We start from the raw sequence: 18,794 nt of genomic DNA, 5'->3' as shown, positions 1-18,794 counted from the left end.
AAATATTGCAATTGTAAAACACTTGGGTGAACTGTTTGAATCATATAAACTGAACCAAAATATGAATGCAACAATTTCAAAGATTTTACTGAGTTACAGTTCACATGAGGAAATCAGTCAAATGAAATCAATTCAGTAGGACATAATCTATGGATTTCACATGACTGGGAATGCAGACATGCATCTGTTGGTCACAGACACCTTTGGCCATGTACTATATGTGGACACCTGCTTGTTGAACATCTCATTCCAAAATCATGGGCATTAAAATGGAGTGGGTACCCCCTTTGCTGCTATAACAGCCTCCACTCTTCTGGGAAGGCTTTCCACTAGATGTTGGAACATTACTGCGGGCACTGATGTTGGGTGGTTAGTCCTGGCTCGCAGTTGGCGTTCTAATTCATCCCAAAGGTGTTCGATGAGGTGGAGGACAGGGCTCTGTGCAGGCCAGTCAATTCTTCCACACCGATCTAGACAAACCATTTCTCTATGGACCTCGCTTTGTGCACGGGGGCATTATGCTGAAACAGGAAAGGGCCTTCCCAAACTGTTGCCACAAAGTTGGAAGTGCAGAATCATCTAGAATGTCATTGTATGCTGTAGTGTCAAGATTTCCCTTCACTGGAACTAAGGGGCCTAGTCCGAACCATGACAAACAGCCTCAGACCATTATTCCTCCTCCACCAAACCTTACAGTTGGCACAATGCATTTGGGCAGGTAGCGTTCTCCTGGCATCGGCCAAAGCCAGATTCATCGGTCTGTCAGATGGTGACGTGTGATTCATCACTCCAGAGAACACTTTTCCACTGCTCCAGAGTCTAATGGCGGTGAGCTTTACACCACTCCAGCCGCCACATTGCACATGGGGATTTTAGGCTTGTGTGCTTCTGCTCGGCCATGGAAACGCATTTCATGAATTGAGTGTCGCAACCGAGGACAGACGATTTTTACGCTCTGCATGCTTCAGCACTCGGCGGTCCCGTTCTGTGAGCTTGTGTGGCCTACCTCTTCGCTGCTGAGCCATTGTTGCTCCTAGATGTTTCCACTTCATAAAGGTGGCATCCTATGACGGTGTCACGTTCAAAGTCACTGAGCGCTTCAGTAAGGCCATTCTACAGCCAATGTTTGTCTATGGAGATTGCATGGCTGTGTGCTCAATTTTATACACCTGTCAGCAACGTGTGTTGGTGAAATAGCCAAATCCAGTAATTTGAAGGGGTGTCCACATACTTTTGTATATGCAGTGCCTTTGGAAATTATTCAGACCCCACATTTTGTTAGGTTACAGCCTTATTCTAAAATGTAATGTTTTTTTCCCCTCGATCTACACACAATATCCCATAATGACAAAGCAAACACTATGTATTTATTTATCTTTATATATAAAATAACTCAGCCTCGCGTCTTCTTGGGTATGACGCTACAAGTGTGGCACACCTGTATTTGGGCAGTTTCTCCCAATATCTGGAGATCCTCTCAAGCTCTGTCAGGTTGGATGGGGAGCGTTGCTGCACAGCTATTTTCAGATCTCTCCAGAGATGTTCGATCGGGTTCAAGTCCGGGCTCTGGCTGGGCCACTCGAGGGCATTCAGAGACTTGTCTCAAATCCACTCCTGCGTTGTCTTGGCTGTGTGCTTAGGGTTGTTGGCATATTGACTGCAGGAATGTCCACCAGAGCTGTTGCCTGACAATTTAATGTTAAATTTCTCTACCATAAACCGCATCCAAGATCGTTTTAGAGAATTTGGCACTACGTCCAACCAACCTCACAACCGCAGACCACGTGTAACCACACCAGCCCAGGACCTCCACATCGGTCTTCTTCACCTGTAGGATCATCTGAGACCAGCCACCCAGACAGCTGATGAAACTGTGGGTTTGCACAACCAAAGAATTTCTGCACAAACTGTCAGAAACCGTCTCAGAGAAGCTCGTCATCCTCACCATCCTTGACCTGAAATGCTCACTAACAGGGATGTAAACAAATGTGTGCACAACATTTGAGAGAAATTAGCTTTTTGTGCGTATGAAACATTTCTGGGATCTTTTATTTCAGCTCATGAAACATAGGAACAACACTTCATGTTGCGTTTTTATATTTTTGTTCAGTGTAAATAAAATTAGTATTCCGATTCGATGGTTTGGTGTCATTTGGCATGTCAACTAATGAAAAGGACAGGTACAGTAGACATTTTTGTGACAGGGTAGGAACCAAAATGTTGGTCAGCGTTTCCCTGGGGGACCCTTATTAGGTTTGAATGTTACATTCATGGTGTAAAAAAATGTAATGCTTATTGCACATGTCAATATTACAATTCTGATTTAAAATGGGATTAATTGTTGAGCCCTACAATAGTCTACTTAACCCTCTGACATGATGCGAAACCATTTAAAGGTTACTTCTCTAACCTAGATGTCACTACAGTCTATGTAATCTGGGTCATTACTTTCTTTCAGTTCAATAGATGACAGATTACAGCTGGAGAATGAATTAGCCGTGCTTGCATGACCCCTGACAAAGAGATGGCAAAATAAACTCAATCTGCTTTCTAACCCCCTGAACAACATGTCAGCAGAATGAATGCTCCACACCTGATCTCACTGAAGGACTAGAACACACCGGCTTGGTCAACAGCACATATCAGAGCTGAATTGGTGTCGTGGAATTGGGTTAATTCTGTGTTTTGCTCCGTCGTAGAGTAAATGAAGGATACAAAGTATATTGAAAGCAGGTGCTTCTATACAGGTGTGGTTCCGGAGTTAATTAAGCAATTAACATCCCATCATCCTGTGTATTTGTTGTTAAAAAAACAAAAACATTTTACCCCCTTTTTCTCCCCAATTTCGTAGTATCCAATTAGTAGTAGTTAGTCTTGTCTCATCGCTGCAACTCCCGTACGGACTCGGGAGAGGCGAAGGTCGAGAGCCATGCGTTCTCCGAAACACAACCCAACCAAGCCGCACTGCTTCTTGACACAACGCACATCCAACCCGGAAGCCAGCCACACCAATGTGTCGGAGGAAACACCATGCACCTGCGCAATGAGACAAGGATATCCCTGCCGGCTCGTTCGCCGCCCCATGGTTCTCCCGGTCGCGGCCGGCTGCGACAGAGCCTGGGCTCGAACCCAGAGTCTCTGGTGGCACAGCTAGCACTGCGATGCAGTGCCTTAGACCACTGTGCCACCCGGGAGGCCCAGGGCTGTGTATTTTGACCATTATTTTTGCAACCATGGCTATGCCCCCGTAGGATGACAGTTCCCCCATCCACAGGGCATGAGTGGTCACTCAATGGTTTGATGAGCGTGAAAACAATGTAAAGCATATTGCCATGGCCGTCTCAGTCACCAGATATCAACCCAACTGAACACTTATGGGAGATTCTGGAGTGATTCTGGAATTTCTTGTGGAAGTATGGTGTCTCATCCCTCCAATAGAGTTCCAGACTCTTGTAGAATCTTTATTTGGACAGGTAACTGCCCAGATAAAATAAACATCAACATAAGGTGCATTGCAGCTGGTCTGGTTCATGGTGGTCCAATGCCCTATTAAAACACTTATGTTGATGTTTATTTTATTTGGGCAGTTACCTGTATTTCAATGTTTTCCCCTGTAACAGTCAGTACCAAGTTATTAATTTAAAAGACTATGAACATTTTATTGAATAACATGGCCTGAGTTAGTTTCTGAATTTAAGTGCCTTTTGGAGAAGGGATTGTTCAGAATCAATAGCGTTTCACTTAGCACATTTACTGGTATTATTCCATCACCCCACAGCTGTACAATAATGTTATTGTGGTCAGCCTCTCATCATGCACTGTGCTATGGCGTGCCATCCCCTGGTGGCACCAGCAAACCCCTCACTCTATGGTGTCAGAGTGGGAACAGAATTGCTACAGAGCTAGGAGAAAGAGTGAGTTATAATTTCCATGTTATGTCATCCTCTCCTTATCTGGACACTTGATCAACATAGTTGTAGGTGCCATGGGAGACACTAGTTGGATGGCAACAAACACCTGTTTTGTGGTTGTCACTAAATCCTGCCTATTTCTAGAATTTCTCATAAAATCTGAATTTTAAACCGAACCTTAACCACACTGCTAACCTTATGCCTAACCTTAAATTAAGAACAAAAAGCAAATGTTTGAATTTTTACAATATAGACCATTTTTATTTTGTGGCTGTGGTAACTAGTGACAACCCTGCTTTGTCTAGACTAGAGAGCATGGCCAGCTGCCTCTTGGGACTGCTTCAAATAATACAGGTAAAAGAGATTAACATTAATTATTGAAACACTGGTTATCTGTTGCATAATGTTAATTTTTACCCCAGGACTCACTCCCTAAAGAGGGAATGAAATTCCATGACATCATAAAAGTTCCTGATCCAATCTCCCAAGTGGATATGTGGCTATATTAGGGCAGTCAAACTGTTTTGAAGAAAGCTTAAGAAATTGTCAATCTCAATTAGTGAACTGATTAGAAACTATGACCTTTACATATTTTCCTTGATACATATTATAATGATTCAACATGTCAGTTTACTCAGAATTGAGACCTACATAAAATGTGTTCAATAGTATCCACTGCAGTATTTCCAAATGCCTGCCTGTCATATTGTGTGTGGGCAGGGCTATGCTGCATGTATGTGTGGCTCAGGGCAGGTCTTGGCTGCTGCTGCAGTATTGCATAAGGAATCCCCACAGTCCAGAGACCTCTGACATCACCAGCAGAGGGCGTCAGACTACACAGAACATCTCACACCTACAATACAACATAGCCCTCCCCTCAATACCACACAGCCCTCCCCTCAAAACCAGCGTGGTTCTGGTCAAGCCAACAGCTGGCTTCCAGTCTAGACTAAATGTTTGTGCAATATGTGGCATATTAATGAATGTTACTTCATTTACATGTGAGCTATTATATGGTAACTATAGTCTCAATAGAGTGCTTTTCTACTTTATTTTATTAATAGAATTATTAGCAATTGTTTCAGTCAGCAACATACTATTATCAGGAAGTGGTAAACAAAACATGGACATTTCTGACAACAACTCCAGTATTGGATCCATTAACTTGTACTTGCAGTTAAAACCTTGGAAAGAATGTGTACCCAAATGCACTTCAGCCTAGCCTGAACAAAAAGGTGAATCTGGTGTTTGACTGAGGGACTTGGAAAAAATCCAAACAACATTCCTTACCCCAGGACACTTCAACGGTTGACTATCCAGGAAACAGAAAAAGGAGCACTGTGTCTGCATTGATCTGTTTATTGACGAGACAAACAAAACATTCCGATCAATGCAGACACCGCACTCCTTTTTCTGTTTCCTGGATAGTCAACTGTGGAAGTGTCCTGGATAAGGAATGTTTCGAGTCTAAACCCTTATTTCTCTCTCGTTAGGGGGGGGGGGGGGGGGGGGATAAAAAAACTATTTGGAAGACACAAATTACCCTCTGGTGTTACCGTTGAACCTGAATATCATACACCACCGGGCAGTTTTAGAACACCTAAAATGTATTTGTATTATTTTCTACATTGTAGAATAATAGTGAAAACATCAAAACTAACCAAAAATCTCCAATTTGGACTCCAGACCAAAGGACAAATTTCCACCGGTCTAATGTCACATTTGCTCGTGTTTCTTGGCCCAAGCAAGTCTCTTCTTCTTATTGGTGTCCTTTAGTAGTGGTTTCTTTGCAGCAATTCAACCATAAAGGCCTGACTCACACAGTCTCCTCTGAACAGTTGATGTTGAGATGTGTCTGTTACTTGAACTCTGAAAAAAACATTTGGGCTGCAATTTCTGAGGTTGGTAACTCTAATGAACTTATCCTCTACAGCAGAGGTAACTCTGGGTCTTACATTCCTGTGGCGGTCCTCATGAGAGCCAGTTTCATCATAGCGCTTGATGGTTTTTGCGACTGCGTTTGAAGAAACTCTCAAAGTACTTCATTTTACGTATTGACTGACCTTCATGTCTTAAAGTAATGATGGACTGTCGTTTCCCTTTGCTTATTTGAGCTGTTCTTGCCATAATATGGACTTGCTCTTTTACCAAACAGACCTATCTTCTGTATACCACCCCTACCTTGTCACAACAAACTGATTGGCTCAAACGCATTAAGAATGAAAGAAATTCCACAAATTAGCTTTTTAAGAAGGCACACCTGTTAATTGAAAGGCATTCCAGGTGACTACATCTTGAAGCTGGTTGAGAGAATGCTAAGTGTGTGCAACGCAGTCATCAACGCAAAGGGTGGGTATTTGAAGAATCAAATATGAAATATATTTTGATTTAACACTTTTCTTTCGGTTCCTACATGATTCCATATGTTATTTCATAGTGTTGATGCCTCCACTATTATTCTACAATGTAGAATATAGTAAAAACAAATAAAAACCCTTGAATCTAGGTGTTCTAAACCTTTTGACCGGTAGTGTTTGTGATGTTTGTTCATATGGGGTCCCGTGTGGCTCCATTGCTAGAGCATGGTCCTTGCAACGCCAGGTTTGTGGGTATGATTCCCACGGGGGACCAGTATGAAAAATGTACGCACTCACTACTGTAAGTCGCTCTGGGTAAGAGAGTCTGCTAAATGACAATGTAAATATATGGATGTTAAGATGGGGGTTGAAAGCCGTATCCTAACATCCTTTCCTGAAGAAGGTCATTAATACATACTACTGTAGATCTGACTAACCTGACCGTCAGGGTCCTTTTGAAATGAAACACTCACTGTTGTGATGTGGTTGGATGCTGCCATTCTTGGCACTCTAAATTTAACCAGAGTATTTTCCCCCTGTATGTTCATCTATGGGCTAATGGGTAAATATAGTATGTCTGTAAAGGGATATTCATGTTTAAAGCATCACGCATAAGTGTATGTAGGATGTAGACGGTACATTTCTCTGAGTGGAGTTCGTCATCGATAGAACTCTACAGTACTCCATATACTCACCAGTCCCATTCAAAAACAGAACACACCATCACATTTGTTTGTTCTTGTGTTTTAATTAGGGAGGACGGTTGTCATCCTCAATCTAATCCCAGGGTTATGTGACAAAGTGTCCCCAGACGGCATTGGTACAATCTTTCCCTCATTAAAGCTGGTATTCCTGTTATGTCTAAGCCTGTCCTCACTGTCCCATTACATACTTTCCCCCAACAGAACGAGGCATGCAGCACCTAGTGCCTTGCAGCTAGCCAGCCAGCCGCAGGTGTGCAATATCGATGATAAGTTCTCAAACACACTGTAACTCATCCGCAATATTTTTTACCTCATGGCAACACTTTTAGTAACAAGCCTGTATCTTTAGTCAGTCTCCATTAACTTCTAATAAGCTATGGCAGGGCTAACAGCCTTCTGTTCATTAGTTGGATCCATGCGGTTATTGTGCAGAGGGGTGTTATATTTATAAAGCTCATGTAAATCAAAACCACTGGCACGGCCCTGCTAAAATAAGTGGGCTCCGGTGACTACTGCGTCCGTCCAGAGAGCAGAGCAGGAGGAAGATTGAATCAGGAGATGGAGATGTAATCTCATTCGGGGGATCCGTTTTACTGTGTAGTGGAGCATCTCTCTTTCTCTGGGAAATAATAGCTCTGTGAATCATCTTTCTGCTGCTAAGGCCTCCTTGGACAGGACAGAGCCACTGTCCTCTACTCCTTCTTTACTGGACAGACAGCCATCCTGTATGAGCTGGGCTAGTGTTACTGGACAGACAGCCATCCTGTATGAGCTGGGCTAGTGTTACTGGACAGACAGCCATCCTGTATGAGCTGGGCTAGTGTTACTGGACAGTAGTCGGTCTGTCTTTCTCTGGAGGCTGGAGCTAGACTGGTAGTAGTCTCAGGCTGGAGTTTATGCGGTGCTACTGTAGCTAGTCTTCTACCCAGCCACAGGGATCATGGAGGGGGGTATGATGATGCTGAATGTTGTAACAACGCTGAACGGTGGATGTTCTCTTGTAGTGGACAAGAACAGACAGAGGGCGACACCACGGAGCCAGCCACAGCCTCAACAGCAGTCACCAGCGCCACTGCCGCCCCAGAGGGATGGGCATCCAGACCTGGTGCTGGCGGAGGGCAGGGCGGGGGGCATGGAGAGCTACCGGGCACCGTGTGAGAGGAAGAACCAGAGCCTCCAGCAGCTCCAGGGACTCCTGGCCGCAAGTAACTGCAAATTTGAGGCCATTGTGGTGGTGCTGCAGCAGACCCTGGCAGAGGTAGGAAGCATACCTTTTCTCTTTAATGTTTCTGTATGGATGTCTTAACCATACACTGAATTCTGGTAAGGGTGTTATTGTTGCTTTTTATACTAATAGAATTGAAGACATTGAGACACTAGTGTAATTTAGGACATTAGATTACATTGTGGTTCTTAATCATGTTGCTCACGCTGCTTGGTCACAACTCTTGATCGGTATGAACTGGGTGTGAGTGAGTTTGTTTTTGTTTTCGTTCTCATGGTTGAGTGTTATAATTGGAACTAGAGAAATGACATCTTCCCACAGTGCACTACAGATGAGCTTATCCTTATCCTAACTCTCCTCTCCCTGGCTCACAATACTACCCAGACCACCCCAGCCACCACCCTCCATGTTGGTTGCCGCAGCACAAGTTATGGTCATACTAGAGGCTTTATTATTATAATAATAGATTTTATATAGCACTTTTCATACAGAATCTCATATGAACACATGCTTAGGCTATACAATTGAGTACAGTTTAACAAATATTTGTAGAACTCTTGGCCAAATATAGTATTTTCAGGTCAATACTAATACATAGTATGCTGTATGTTTCTTCTACCGTTACAGTAGGGTGATGTCATTGGCATGTTTTCATTAGATTTCCAGTCCGTCTCCATAAACACAGTGTAAAGACAGCCACTATCAGACCCTGCTGGGATACATAGCTACACTATATATGCAAAAGTATGTGGACACCCCTTCAAATTAGTAGATTTGGCTATTTAAGCCACACCTGTTGCTGACAGGTGTATAAAATCGAGCACACAGCCATGCAATCTCCATAGAAAAACATTGGCAGTAGAATGGCCTTACTGAAGAGCTCAGTGACATTTAACGTGGCACCGTCATAGGATACCACATTTCCAACAAGTCAGTTTGTCAAATTTCTGCTAGAGCTACCCCGGTCAACTAGGAGCAATGGCTCAGCTGTGAAGTGGTAGGCCACACAAGCTCACAAAACAGGACTGTCGAGTGCTGAAAGGCATAGCCCGTAAAAAAACGTCTCCTCGGTTGCAACATTCACTACCGAGTTCCAAACTGCTTCTGGAAGTGTAACATAACTTTAAACCGTCCCCTCGCCCCGACACGGGCGCGAACCAGGGACCTTCTGCACACATCAACAACTGACACCCACGAAGCGTCGTTACCCATCGCTCCACAAAAGCCGCGGCCCTTGCAGAGCAAGGTGCAACCCTACTTCTAGGTTTCCGAGCAAGTGACGTAACTGATTGAAATGCTACTAGCGCGTACCCGCTAACTAGCTAGCCATTTCACATCCGTTACACTCACCCCCCTTTCAACCTCCTCCTTTTCCGCAGCAACCAGTGATCCGGGTCAACAGCATCAATGTAACAGTATAACTTTAAACCGTCCCCTCGCCCATACCCGGGCTCGAACCAGGGACCCTCTGCACACATCAACAACGGTCGCCCACGAAGCATCGCTACCCATCGCTCCACAAAGGCCACGGCCCTTGCAGAGCAAGGTGCAACCCTACTTCTAGGTTTCCGAGCAAGTGACGTAACTGATTGAAATGCTACTAGCGCGTACCCGCTAACTAGCTAGCCATTTCACATCCGTTACAGAAGCAACGTCAGCACAAGAACTGTTCGTCGAGAGCTTCATAAAATAGGTTTACAATGGCCGAGCAGGCTCACACAAGCCTAAGATCACCATGCACAATGCCAAGCGTCGGCTGGAGTGGTGTAAAGCTCGCCGCCATTGGACTCTTGAGCAGTGGAAACACATTCTCTGGAGTGATAAATCACACTTCACCAACTGGCAGTCCGATGGACGAATCTGGGTTTTGCGGTTGCCAGGAGAACGCTACCTGCCCCAATGCATAGTGCCAACTGTAAGGTTTGGTGGAGGAGGAATAATGGTCTGGGGCTGTTTTTCATGGTTCGGGTTAGGTCCCTTGGTTCCAGTGAAGGGAAATCTTAACGCTACAGCATACAATGACATCCTAGACGATTCTGCACTTCCAACTTTGTGGCAACAGTTTGGGGAAGGCCCTTTCCTGTTTCAGCATGACAATGCCCCCGTGCACAAATTGAGGTCCATACAGAAATGGTTTGTCTAGATCGGTGTGGAAGAATTGACTGGCCTGCACAGAGCCCTGACCTCAACCCCATTGAACACCTTTGGGATGAATTGGAACGCCGACTGCGAGCCAGGACTAACCACCCAACATCAGTGCCCGACCTCACTAATGCTCTTGTGACTGAATGGAAGCAAGTCCCCACAGTAATGTTCCAACATCTAGTGGAAAGCCTTCCCAGAAGAGTGGAGGCTGTTATAGCAGCAAAGCAGCAAAGACCAACTCCATATTAATGCCAATGATTTTGGAATGAGATGTTTGACGAGAAGGTTTCCACATACTTTTGGTCATGTAGTGTATTTCACTTAACATTGGCCAGATTAGTGCAAACTAACTTTAGAATTGGCCTTGCTGATATGGTTCAGAAAATGTTTGTACTAGTGCGTTGAAGTTTTTCAAATATTGAAAAACGAAAAGATTTAAAGTCCTCTATACATTTATCTTATCATGCGCGCACACACACACTCAACAACAACAGTGTATAAAGTGACATGCTTCCTCAGGAGAGGACTGACCATTTGCTCTCAGCACTGTCATGTGACCTTTCAAGGCTTTCATCTTTACACTATCCTTTATCGTACCATATTATTTGACCTTTCACCTATACATTTCCATGTTAGATAGACTAGGACCGTAGTCTACAGTATTAGATAAAGGCAGTAGTTCACTAGAGTTACAGGGCTGTGTCCTTAAATGCACTCTTTTCCCTCTATAGTCCACTACTACTATAGGGTAGTGCACTATAAAGGGAATAGGGTGCCATTTGAGAGGCTACCACAGGTCCTTTTGAGGAAATAGCTGACTTGCCAAGCCCCTTTACCTCCAAATGCATGTGCTTTTCTTCCCCCTTCATTATCCCTGCTGCCTGGTTAAGGTCTTAAACACTGGGTGACTGCTGTGTTTCTTAGTGATGGTGACAGTAATTATCAGCCTGCTGAGATTGAGAGACTTCCGCTCTCCCCTCTTCATCAATAACAACATAGTGCTGACTCCCATCTCATGGACAGTGAATGAGAAACTGCACTGAGACTGATCCTGGCACAGAGATTATTTCTAATCATAATTTCCAAATGAGTTGTTATTCATTAGCAGTTTATTAGTTCTTATGCTCGCTGTTTCTTTCTTTACAGAGAAGGGAATATCAGTTAAATGGACCTGTCTCTGGTTCTGGCTGTTGTCAGACTGGGGTTGATACAGTGAGGTAGACGTCATGGCTGTGTCTCAAATGGCACCCTATTCCCGCCTGCATAGTGCTCTTCCCTATGGGCCCTGGTAAAATGTAGTGCACTATGAAGGAAATAGGGTGTTCCATTCGGGACTCACACCATGTCTGTTAGGCCTTTCTCCCGGAGGCCCCTGGGCCCCTTATCTGACATCACTGCCAGTCGGGCCCTGAGCTCAGCTCCTGATACAAACCAGACACTGTGGATGCGTCTGGGCGATGTGGGTGCTCATATGCCATAAGCATTAGTGTAAAGTGGGTTGTGGATGCGTGTATTCATGTTCAGCTTTCTATAGGACATTAGTGGTGTGTGGTGAATCAACCAGGGGTGTGCTGTCAGTGTCTATTTTAGAGACCCTGTTTCTCTTGATTGGCAAAAATTAATCCACCCGTTGGACTTGGGATAAATGTAGCCTACATGCCTGCAATTGTCCAAAGTAGTTTTTCTAGGCAGCAGTAGCCAGTACTGGAGGTGTGTGGACAGATGTTATCCTTTGGGGAACAGAGTTCTGTTGCTGTGGTCTCTTAGAATCCAGAGACGGAGAGTTTCAACATTTGTGGATGGAGAAATGTGGACTCTGGGTAAACTTGCACCATTCTTGTGAAATCATTTTTAGCTGACTTCCCCCCCCCTCTTAACTGTTTGAGGGACCATCTCAAGAACCCTGGCAGTACATGTCAGAACATGGCTACAGTCCATTTGTTGAACCTTTAGAATGCATGTGTAGAGTGATTTAGGAAAGGGACAGAGACTGGGAGAGTTGACAAGGGCTTTATCGCCAGACTGCTGTCAAAACACTGATGAAATACATCAAGGTTAAATGCTTATTGTACTGCTTAAGCCCTGTCAGTTAGACAAGCTCCTTGTTCCAAAGACGTCGATGATTTCAAGAGTTACTTTCCAAACACACACACTACATTCCGTCTCCGTGGTATCTTCAGTCTCTAAAGTTGGACTCGGATCGTTCTGTTTGGGTGGAAGGTGGACGGGCTGTGAAAGTGATTATCTGAACCGACAGTAAAACAGCAGAGTTCCTGGTGTCTGTGATGGTGGTACAGCAGCTGTCTCAGCACCCTCTGTCCCCCTCTCTGACACAGTGACAATCACTAGCTCCTGCACTCTCATCGGAAGGCAATGGTATCCTCATTAGAGATCTATTGTCAGGTTTCAACAGGTTCAGTATGTGGGTGTTATCAGTATGTCACATTGCCTTATTTAATTATCATTACAAGGACTCAATGGTCCAATGTCACTTTGATCTATTGGGAGTGTATGAATAGGCTATGGGTGGCACTTGTTCTGTTGGGAATCAGTTTGTTTCTGAACACTGTGTACAGTATTAGAATCTGTTAGCCAGTCAATAGGCTAGGAATAGGTTGGGCCTTGCAATGTCTGTGTGAGAATGTCCCAGCTGTTGACTTGATATGGTTACGAGCCACAACCAAACACTGGAAAAGGTGGTGTGTTGTTGAGTTCTGTTTCTTATCACCTGTTTAGCTGATTCCTGCCAGCACTGGACATGGATTACCGTAGTATCTGTAGAAGAAGAGACCGTGGTGTGATTCAAAAGTGAATGTTAATTACTGTATGTAAAGAATATTACTATTTAAATAAGGATGTTAGATAATAACCCCCCATTATTATTTGTCCCCCACTTTCCAGACCTTTCTATGATCATTTGTCTGTCTGCCCTTCCTTCCTCTTCCTTTGTAGCTACAGATGTAAGGTCTTAATTTGAGCCAGTTTGCTACAGCAGGAAAATTATCCTGTAGCAAAAGGACTTTTTCACATAACATTTCCAGACCATTAGATCTGAATGTGGATTGATTACTGGAGGTTTTATTGATCTAAACATCTCGCGGAGGGTCATTGTATGATCATTATGGTGGAGGTCTGGGAAATGTAGACATTCAGAGACGAGGGTAGCGTGTTGTGACGGCCCTGATCAAAACCGTTAGTGTCCTCCAAATGAAATGGTGAAGTGCTCACATACACTGAGTGTACAAAACAGTAGGAACACCTTCCTAATATTGAGTCGCACCCCATTTTTTCCCTCTGAACAGCCTAAATTCATCAGGGCATAGACTACAAGGTGTCGAAAGCATTCCACAGGGATGCTGGCCCATGTTGACTCCAATGCTTCCCACAATTGTGTCAAGTTGGCTTGAAGTCCTTTGAGTGGTGGATACACACAAGAAACTGTTGAGCATGAAAAACCCAGCAGCGTTGCAGTTCTTGACACACTCAAACCGGTGCACCTGGCACCTACAATACCCCGTTCAAAGGCACTTAAATCTTTTGCCACTTAATTAATATCGCGTTCAAATGTCCTTAAGTCTTGCCCATTCACCCTTTGAATGACACACATACACAATCCATGTCTCAATTGTCTTGAGGCTTAAAACTCCTTCTTTAACCAGTCTCCTCCCCTTCATCTACACTGTTCTGAAGTGGATTTAACAGGGGACATCAATAAGGGATCATAGCTTTCACCTTGTCAGTCTGTCATGGAAAGAGCAGATGCTCGTAATGTTTTGTACACTCAGTGTTTTTGTTCAATTAAACTGAAAAGGCATTTGACAAATCAGACCCTCAGTAAGATTACATGTGGGGCCCACCGCAGACAGACCGATAAGGATTTGTCTTTATCCTTGAGAAAATAGGAGATAAAGGCAAATGTATTAATTATCAGCTTTCTGTCATACTGTCCCAATGATGATACTAGTTTATTCATTACCATCCCTCTGTCATGCTGTCCCAATGATGATACTAGTTTATTCATTACCATCCCTCTGTCATGCTGTCCCAATGATGATACTAGTTTATTCATTACCAGCCCTCTGTCATGCTGTCCCAATGATGATACTAGTTTATTCATTACCAGCCCTCTGTCCTAATGATGATTATATTAGTTTATTCATTACCAGCCCTCTGTCCCAATGATGATACTAGTTTATTAATTACCAGCCCTCTGTCATGCTGTCCCAATGATGATACTAGTTTATTCATTACCAGCCCTCTGTCCTAATGATGATACTAGTTTATTAATTACCAGCCCTCTGTCATGCTGTCCCAATGATGATACTAGTTTATTCATTACCAGCCCTCTGTCATGCTGTCCCAATGATGATACTAGTTTATTCATTACCAGCCCTCTGTCATGCTGTCCCAATGATGATACTAGTTTATTCATTACCAGCCCTCTGTCATGCTGTCCCAATGATGATACTAGTTTATTCATTACCAGCCCTCTGTCCTAATGATGATTATATTAGTTTATTCATTACCAGCCCTCTGTCCCAATGATTATACTAGTTTATTAATTACCAGCCCTCTGTCATGCTGTCCCAATGATGATACTAGTTTATTCATTACCAGCCCTCTGTCCTAATGATGATTATATTAGTTTATTCATTACCAGCCCTCTGTCCCAATGATGATACTAGTTTATTAATTACCAGCCCTCTGTCATGCTGTCCCAATGATGATACTAGTTTATTCATTACCATCCCTCTGTCATGCTGTCCCAATGATGATACTAGTTTATTCATTACCAGCCCTCTGTCATGCTGTCCCAATGATGATGATACTAGTTTATTCATTACCAGCCCTCTGTCATGCTGTCCCAATGATGATACTAGTTTATTCATTACCAGCCCTCTGTCCTAATGATGATGATACTAGTTTATTCATTACCAGCCCTCTGTCCCAATGATTATACTAGTTTATTCATTACCAGCCCTCTGTCATGCTGTCCCAATGATGATTATACTAGTTTATTCATTACCAGCCCTCTGTCAAGCTGTCCCAATGATGATACTAGTTTATTCATTACCAGCCCTCTGTCATGCTGTCCCAATGATGATTATACTAGTTTATTCATTGCCAGCCCTCTGTCATGCTGTCCCAATGATGATACTAGTTTATTCATTACCAGCCCTCTGTCATGCTGTCCCAATGATGATACTAGTTTATTCATTACCAGCCCTCTGTCATGCTGTCCCAATGATGATACTAGTTTATTCATTACCAGCCCTCTGTCCTAATGATGATTATATTAGTTTATTCATTACCAGCCCTCTGTCCCAATGATTATACTAGTTTATTAATTACCAGCCCTCTGTCATGCTGTCCCAATGATGATACTAGTTTATTCATTACCAGCCCTCTGTCCTAATGATGATTATATTAGTTTATTCATTACCAGCCCTCTGTCCCAATGATGATACTAGTTTATTAATTACCAGCCCTCTGTCATGCTGTCCCAATGATGATACTAGTTTATTCATTACCATCCCTCTGTCATGCTGTCCCAATGATGATACTAGTTTATTCATTACCAGCCCTCTGTCATGCTGTCCCAATGATGATGATACTAGTTTATTCATTACCAGCCCTCTGTCATGCTGTCCCAATGATGATACTAGTTTATTCATTACCAGCCCTCTGTCCTAATGATGATGATACTAGTTTATTCATTACCAGCCCTCTGTCCCAATGATTATACTAGTTTATTCATTACCAGCCCTCTGTCATGCTGTCCCAATGATGATTATACTAGTTTATTCATTACCAGCCCTCTGTCAAGCTGTCCCAATGATGATACTAGTTTATTCATTACCAGCCCTCTGTCATGCTGTCCCAATGATGATTATACTAGTTTATTCATTGCCAGCCCTCTGTCATGCTGTCCCAATGATGATACTAGTTTATTCATTACCAGCCCTCTGTCATGCTGTCCCAATGATGATACTAGTTTATTCATTACCAGCCCTCTGTCATGCTGTCCCAATGATGATACTAGTTTATTCATTACCAGCCCTCTGTCCCAATGATCATATATCTAGCTGGCACTGAATATACTGTATGTTAAAGAGGTATAGGATAAAAATGGCATAAATATGATATAAAAACAATTATTTAATGTATGGTGGAGGAAGGGGGGGAGAGGTTGTGGTAGTAATGAACTCTTCTCCCGGTGTCGTCCCTTGGGAAGGTCACTGCACAGCCAGGCCCTTTCCTGCTACTCAGTGAGGTGTAAATGCCTCTCCGTCAGCCTAATGTCAGGAGGCCTTTATGTATGGGTGTGTCCCAAATGGCACCCTATTTCCTATGTAGTGCATTACTTTTCACCAGGGCCCATACGGTGCACTATAAAGGGAAATGAGTGCCATTTTGGACCCACCCTATCTTATTTGCTCCGCTCTGCCTTTTACCACTGCTGCCTGCTACTACCACCACCTTAAAGTGACCTCCGCTCAGCTGTGAGGAGGCTGTCCCACTCCTCTGCAGTCTGTCGCTCTCTTAGGGAGAATATGGTAAAGCTCTCAGCACTCAGATAGCAGGGCCAATGGGAGTGCCGTTTTCAGTCGTGCCTCAGTCAGATGTAGTTGGAGCAGTCCTAGAGAGGAGTGTGTGTGGAGGTGGTGTCCACCTGTGCTGCTGTCATTTGTGTCTTGGTGTGCTGGGCCTCTGTAGCCTGGGGGAGACTCCGAGGCTGGACCATGGGCTGCTCGGGGAGCAGAGCGTGCCTTAGCCCTCCCTGCTCTGGAGACCGGGTAAAGGACTTATCTTTTGTTCTACTGTCTGTAATGGGGACGGGGAGCAGGGGACAGGAAAGACTGCTAACTCTGTCTCACTGACCCTTCATTAGAGGATAGGATTTTTTATTTGACTTGTCTGTTCTGTGACTGATGACTCATTAGCCTCTGTTTATTTTCTCTGTGTTCTGTTATCCTTCTTCTCTGAGGGAGATTGTTCTAGGACAGTAACAGGGCCTGTGGTCCTCAGTTGGTGCTGTGTCCGGTGGATTTTTTGAGGAGTATGAGACCGGTTAGTGGGGGATTCCCTCTGCGTCAGTTTGGGAGGAGCACTGCAGCTAGGGCTGCCTCTGTAAAGATGGGGAGAGAGAATGAGTGAGAAGGGGGAGTAGAAAGAGGAGAAGGCAAGGAATAGAGAAAGTCAAGTAGCTGGGGGTAGAGAGAATGGGTGTTAAGGTTTCTGTCTCAGCTCAGTTGCATAGGGGTTGGGGGGGGAGGGGGCTTTGCCCGTCATGTTTTCTCCATGTGTTGCATTTGTATGCTGTAGAATAGCATTTGTTAGCTGAGGAGCAATATAACTGTGCTATTTGGCTCAATATCCTGTTAATGAAATGAAGTTGAGATGGGGAGGTCACATACACTAATGAAGCTGTTACTGTCATTGGATTTATCCCAGAAGTGCTTGTCATGAATCTACAATATGCCTTTGATGTGTGCATCTAAAATGACCGTATAGTATTCGAAAGGATATTGAATTGAAAGCTGTTATACGAATGACATTTTTTAGGTTGTTCTTACTGAACTGTTTGTGGGGGGGGCTCAAGCTTGTTGCAGTGTGCCAGCGAACCAAAGCCCCAAACTGAGTTTAAATGACCACTAACAGTGTGTTTGTTTCCCAGCATGATGAGGTCATTAAGCAGCGCAGGGACCTGTCCCAGGAACTGATGACCTTGAAGGGAGAGCTCGGTAAGTAAGGTCACCACAGAGACAACCCTAACCGCTTCGTGGTTAACGTTCCCCTAGGTACAGATCTAGAATCAGCTTCTCCTCCCTCAATCCTAACCTTAACCATTAGTGGGACAAATTATAAGCTGACCCAAGATCAGTGTCTAGGGGGCACTTCAATACATCACTACGGCTAACACTACACAGATAGGGCTCAATGCTACTTTGTTTTGTTTGTGAAGCTATTATTTGTCAGAGCACTTAGCACTAGGCTCAGACCCAACCCTTAGCACTAGGCTCAGACCCAACCCTTAGCACTAGGCTCAGACCCAACCCTTAGCACTAGGCTCAGACCCAAGAACAACTCGTGGGCTTTGCCTTGACAGTGATGTTGTGCTTTCAGCGTGTGGGGAGGAAGCTCAGAAACCATCTTTGTGACTATCTTTTGGAAAAAATACATTGCTGCCATGACTTAGTGTTATAAGCAGCTTATAAGCAGTCTGTCACAAGCCCGAACAGTGGCAGTGTCATCAGACAGTTCTTCTATTGCATGTATTCCCCTTGCCTCTTATCTGCCCTGTAATTAGATTCTCTCCCTCCTTCCCTGGTTAATTTGTTCCGTCCTCCACCGAGGAGGGGATGGGACGCCCAGAACCGACGCAGTGTAGAAGTGTGTGTCTGCTTTATTAGCCCCGGCCTCTGTTCTGAGTGTCTCTGATGCAGCATGT

General features: G+C 44.0%; 1 protein-coding gene across 4 annotated transcripts in view; it reads left to right on the top strand.

Moving 5' to 3' along the window:
- Positions 1-18,794, top strand: part of mtus1a (microtubule associated tumor suppressor 1a) — a 43,684-nt gene that overhangs the window by 7,776 nt on the left and 17,114 nt on the right. For all 4 annotated transcript variants that reach the window (XM_039012464.1, XM_039012465.1, XM_039012466.1 and 1 more), the window contains 2 exons: positions 7,977-8,230; positions 18,021-18,087. In XM_039012464.1, coding sequence (XP_038868392.1) covers positions 7,977-8,230; positions 18,021-18,087 — 321 coding nt within the window. The remainder of the gene's footprint in view (positions 1-7,976; positions 8,231-18,020; positions 18,088-18,794) is intronic.

The sequence above is a fragment of the Salvelinus namaycush genome, chromosome 17, assembly GCF_016432855.1.
Source record: "Salvelinus namaycush isolate Seneca chromosome 17, SaNama_1.0, whole genome shotgun sequence".
In the NCBI taxonomy this organism is placed as follows: domain Eukaryota; kingdom Metazoa; phylum Chordata; class Actinopteri; order Salmoniformes; family Salmonidae; genus Salvelinus; species Salvelinus namaycush.
Note: the sequence above shows the minus strand (reverse complement) of the source record. Positions and strands in the feature narration are given on the sequence as shown.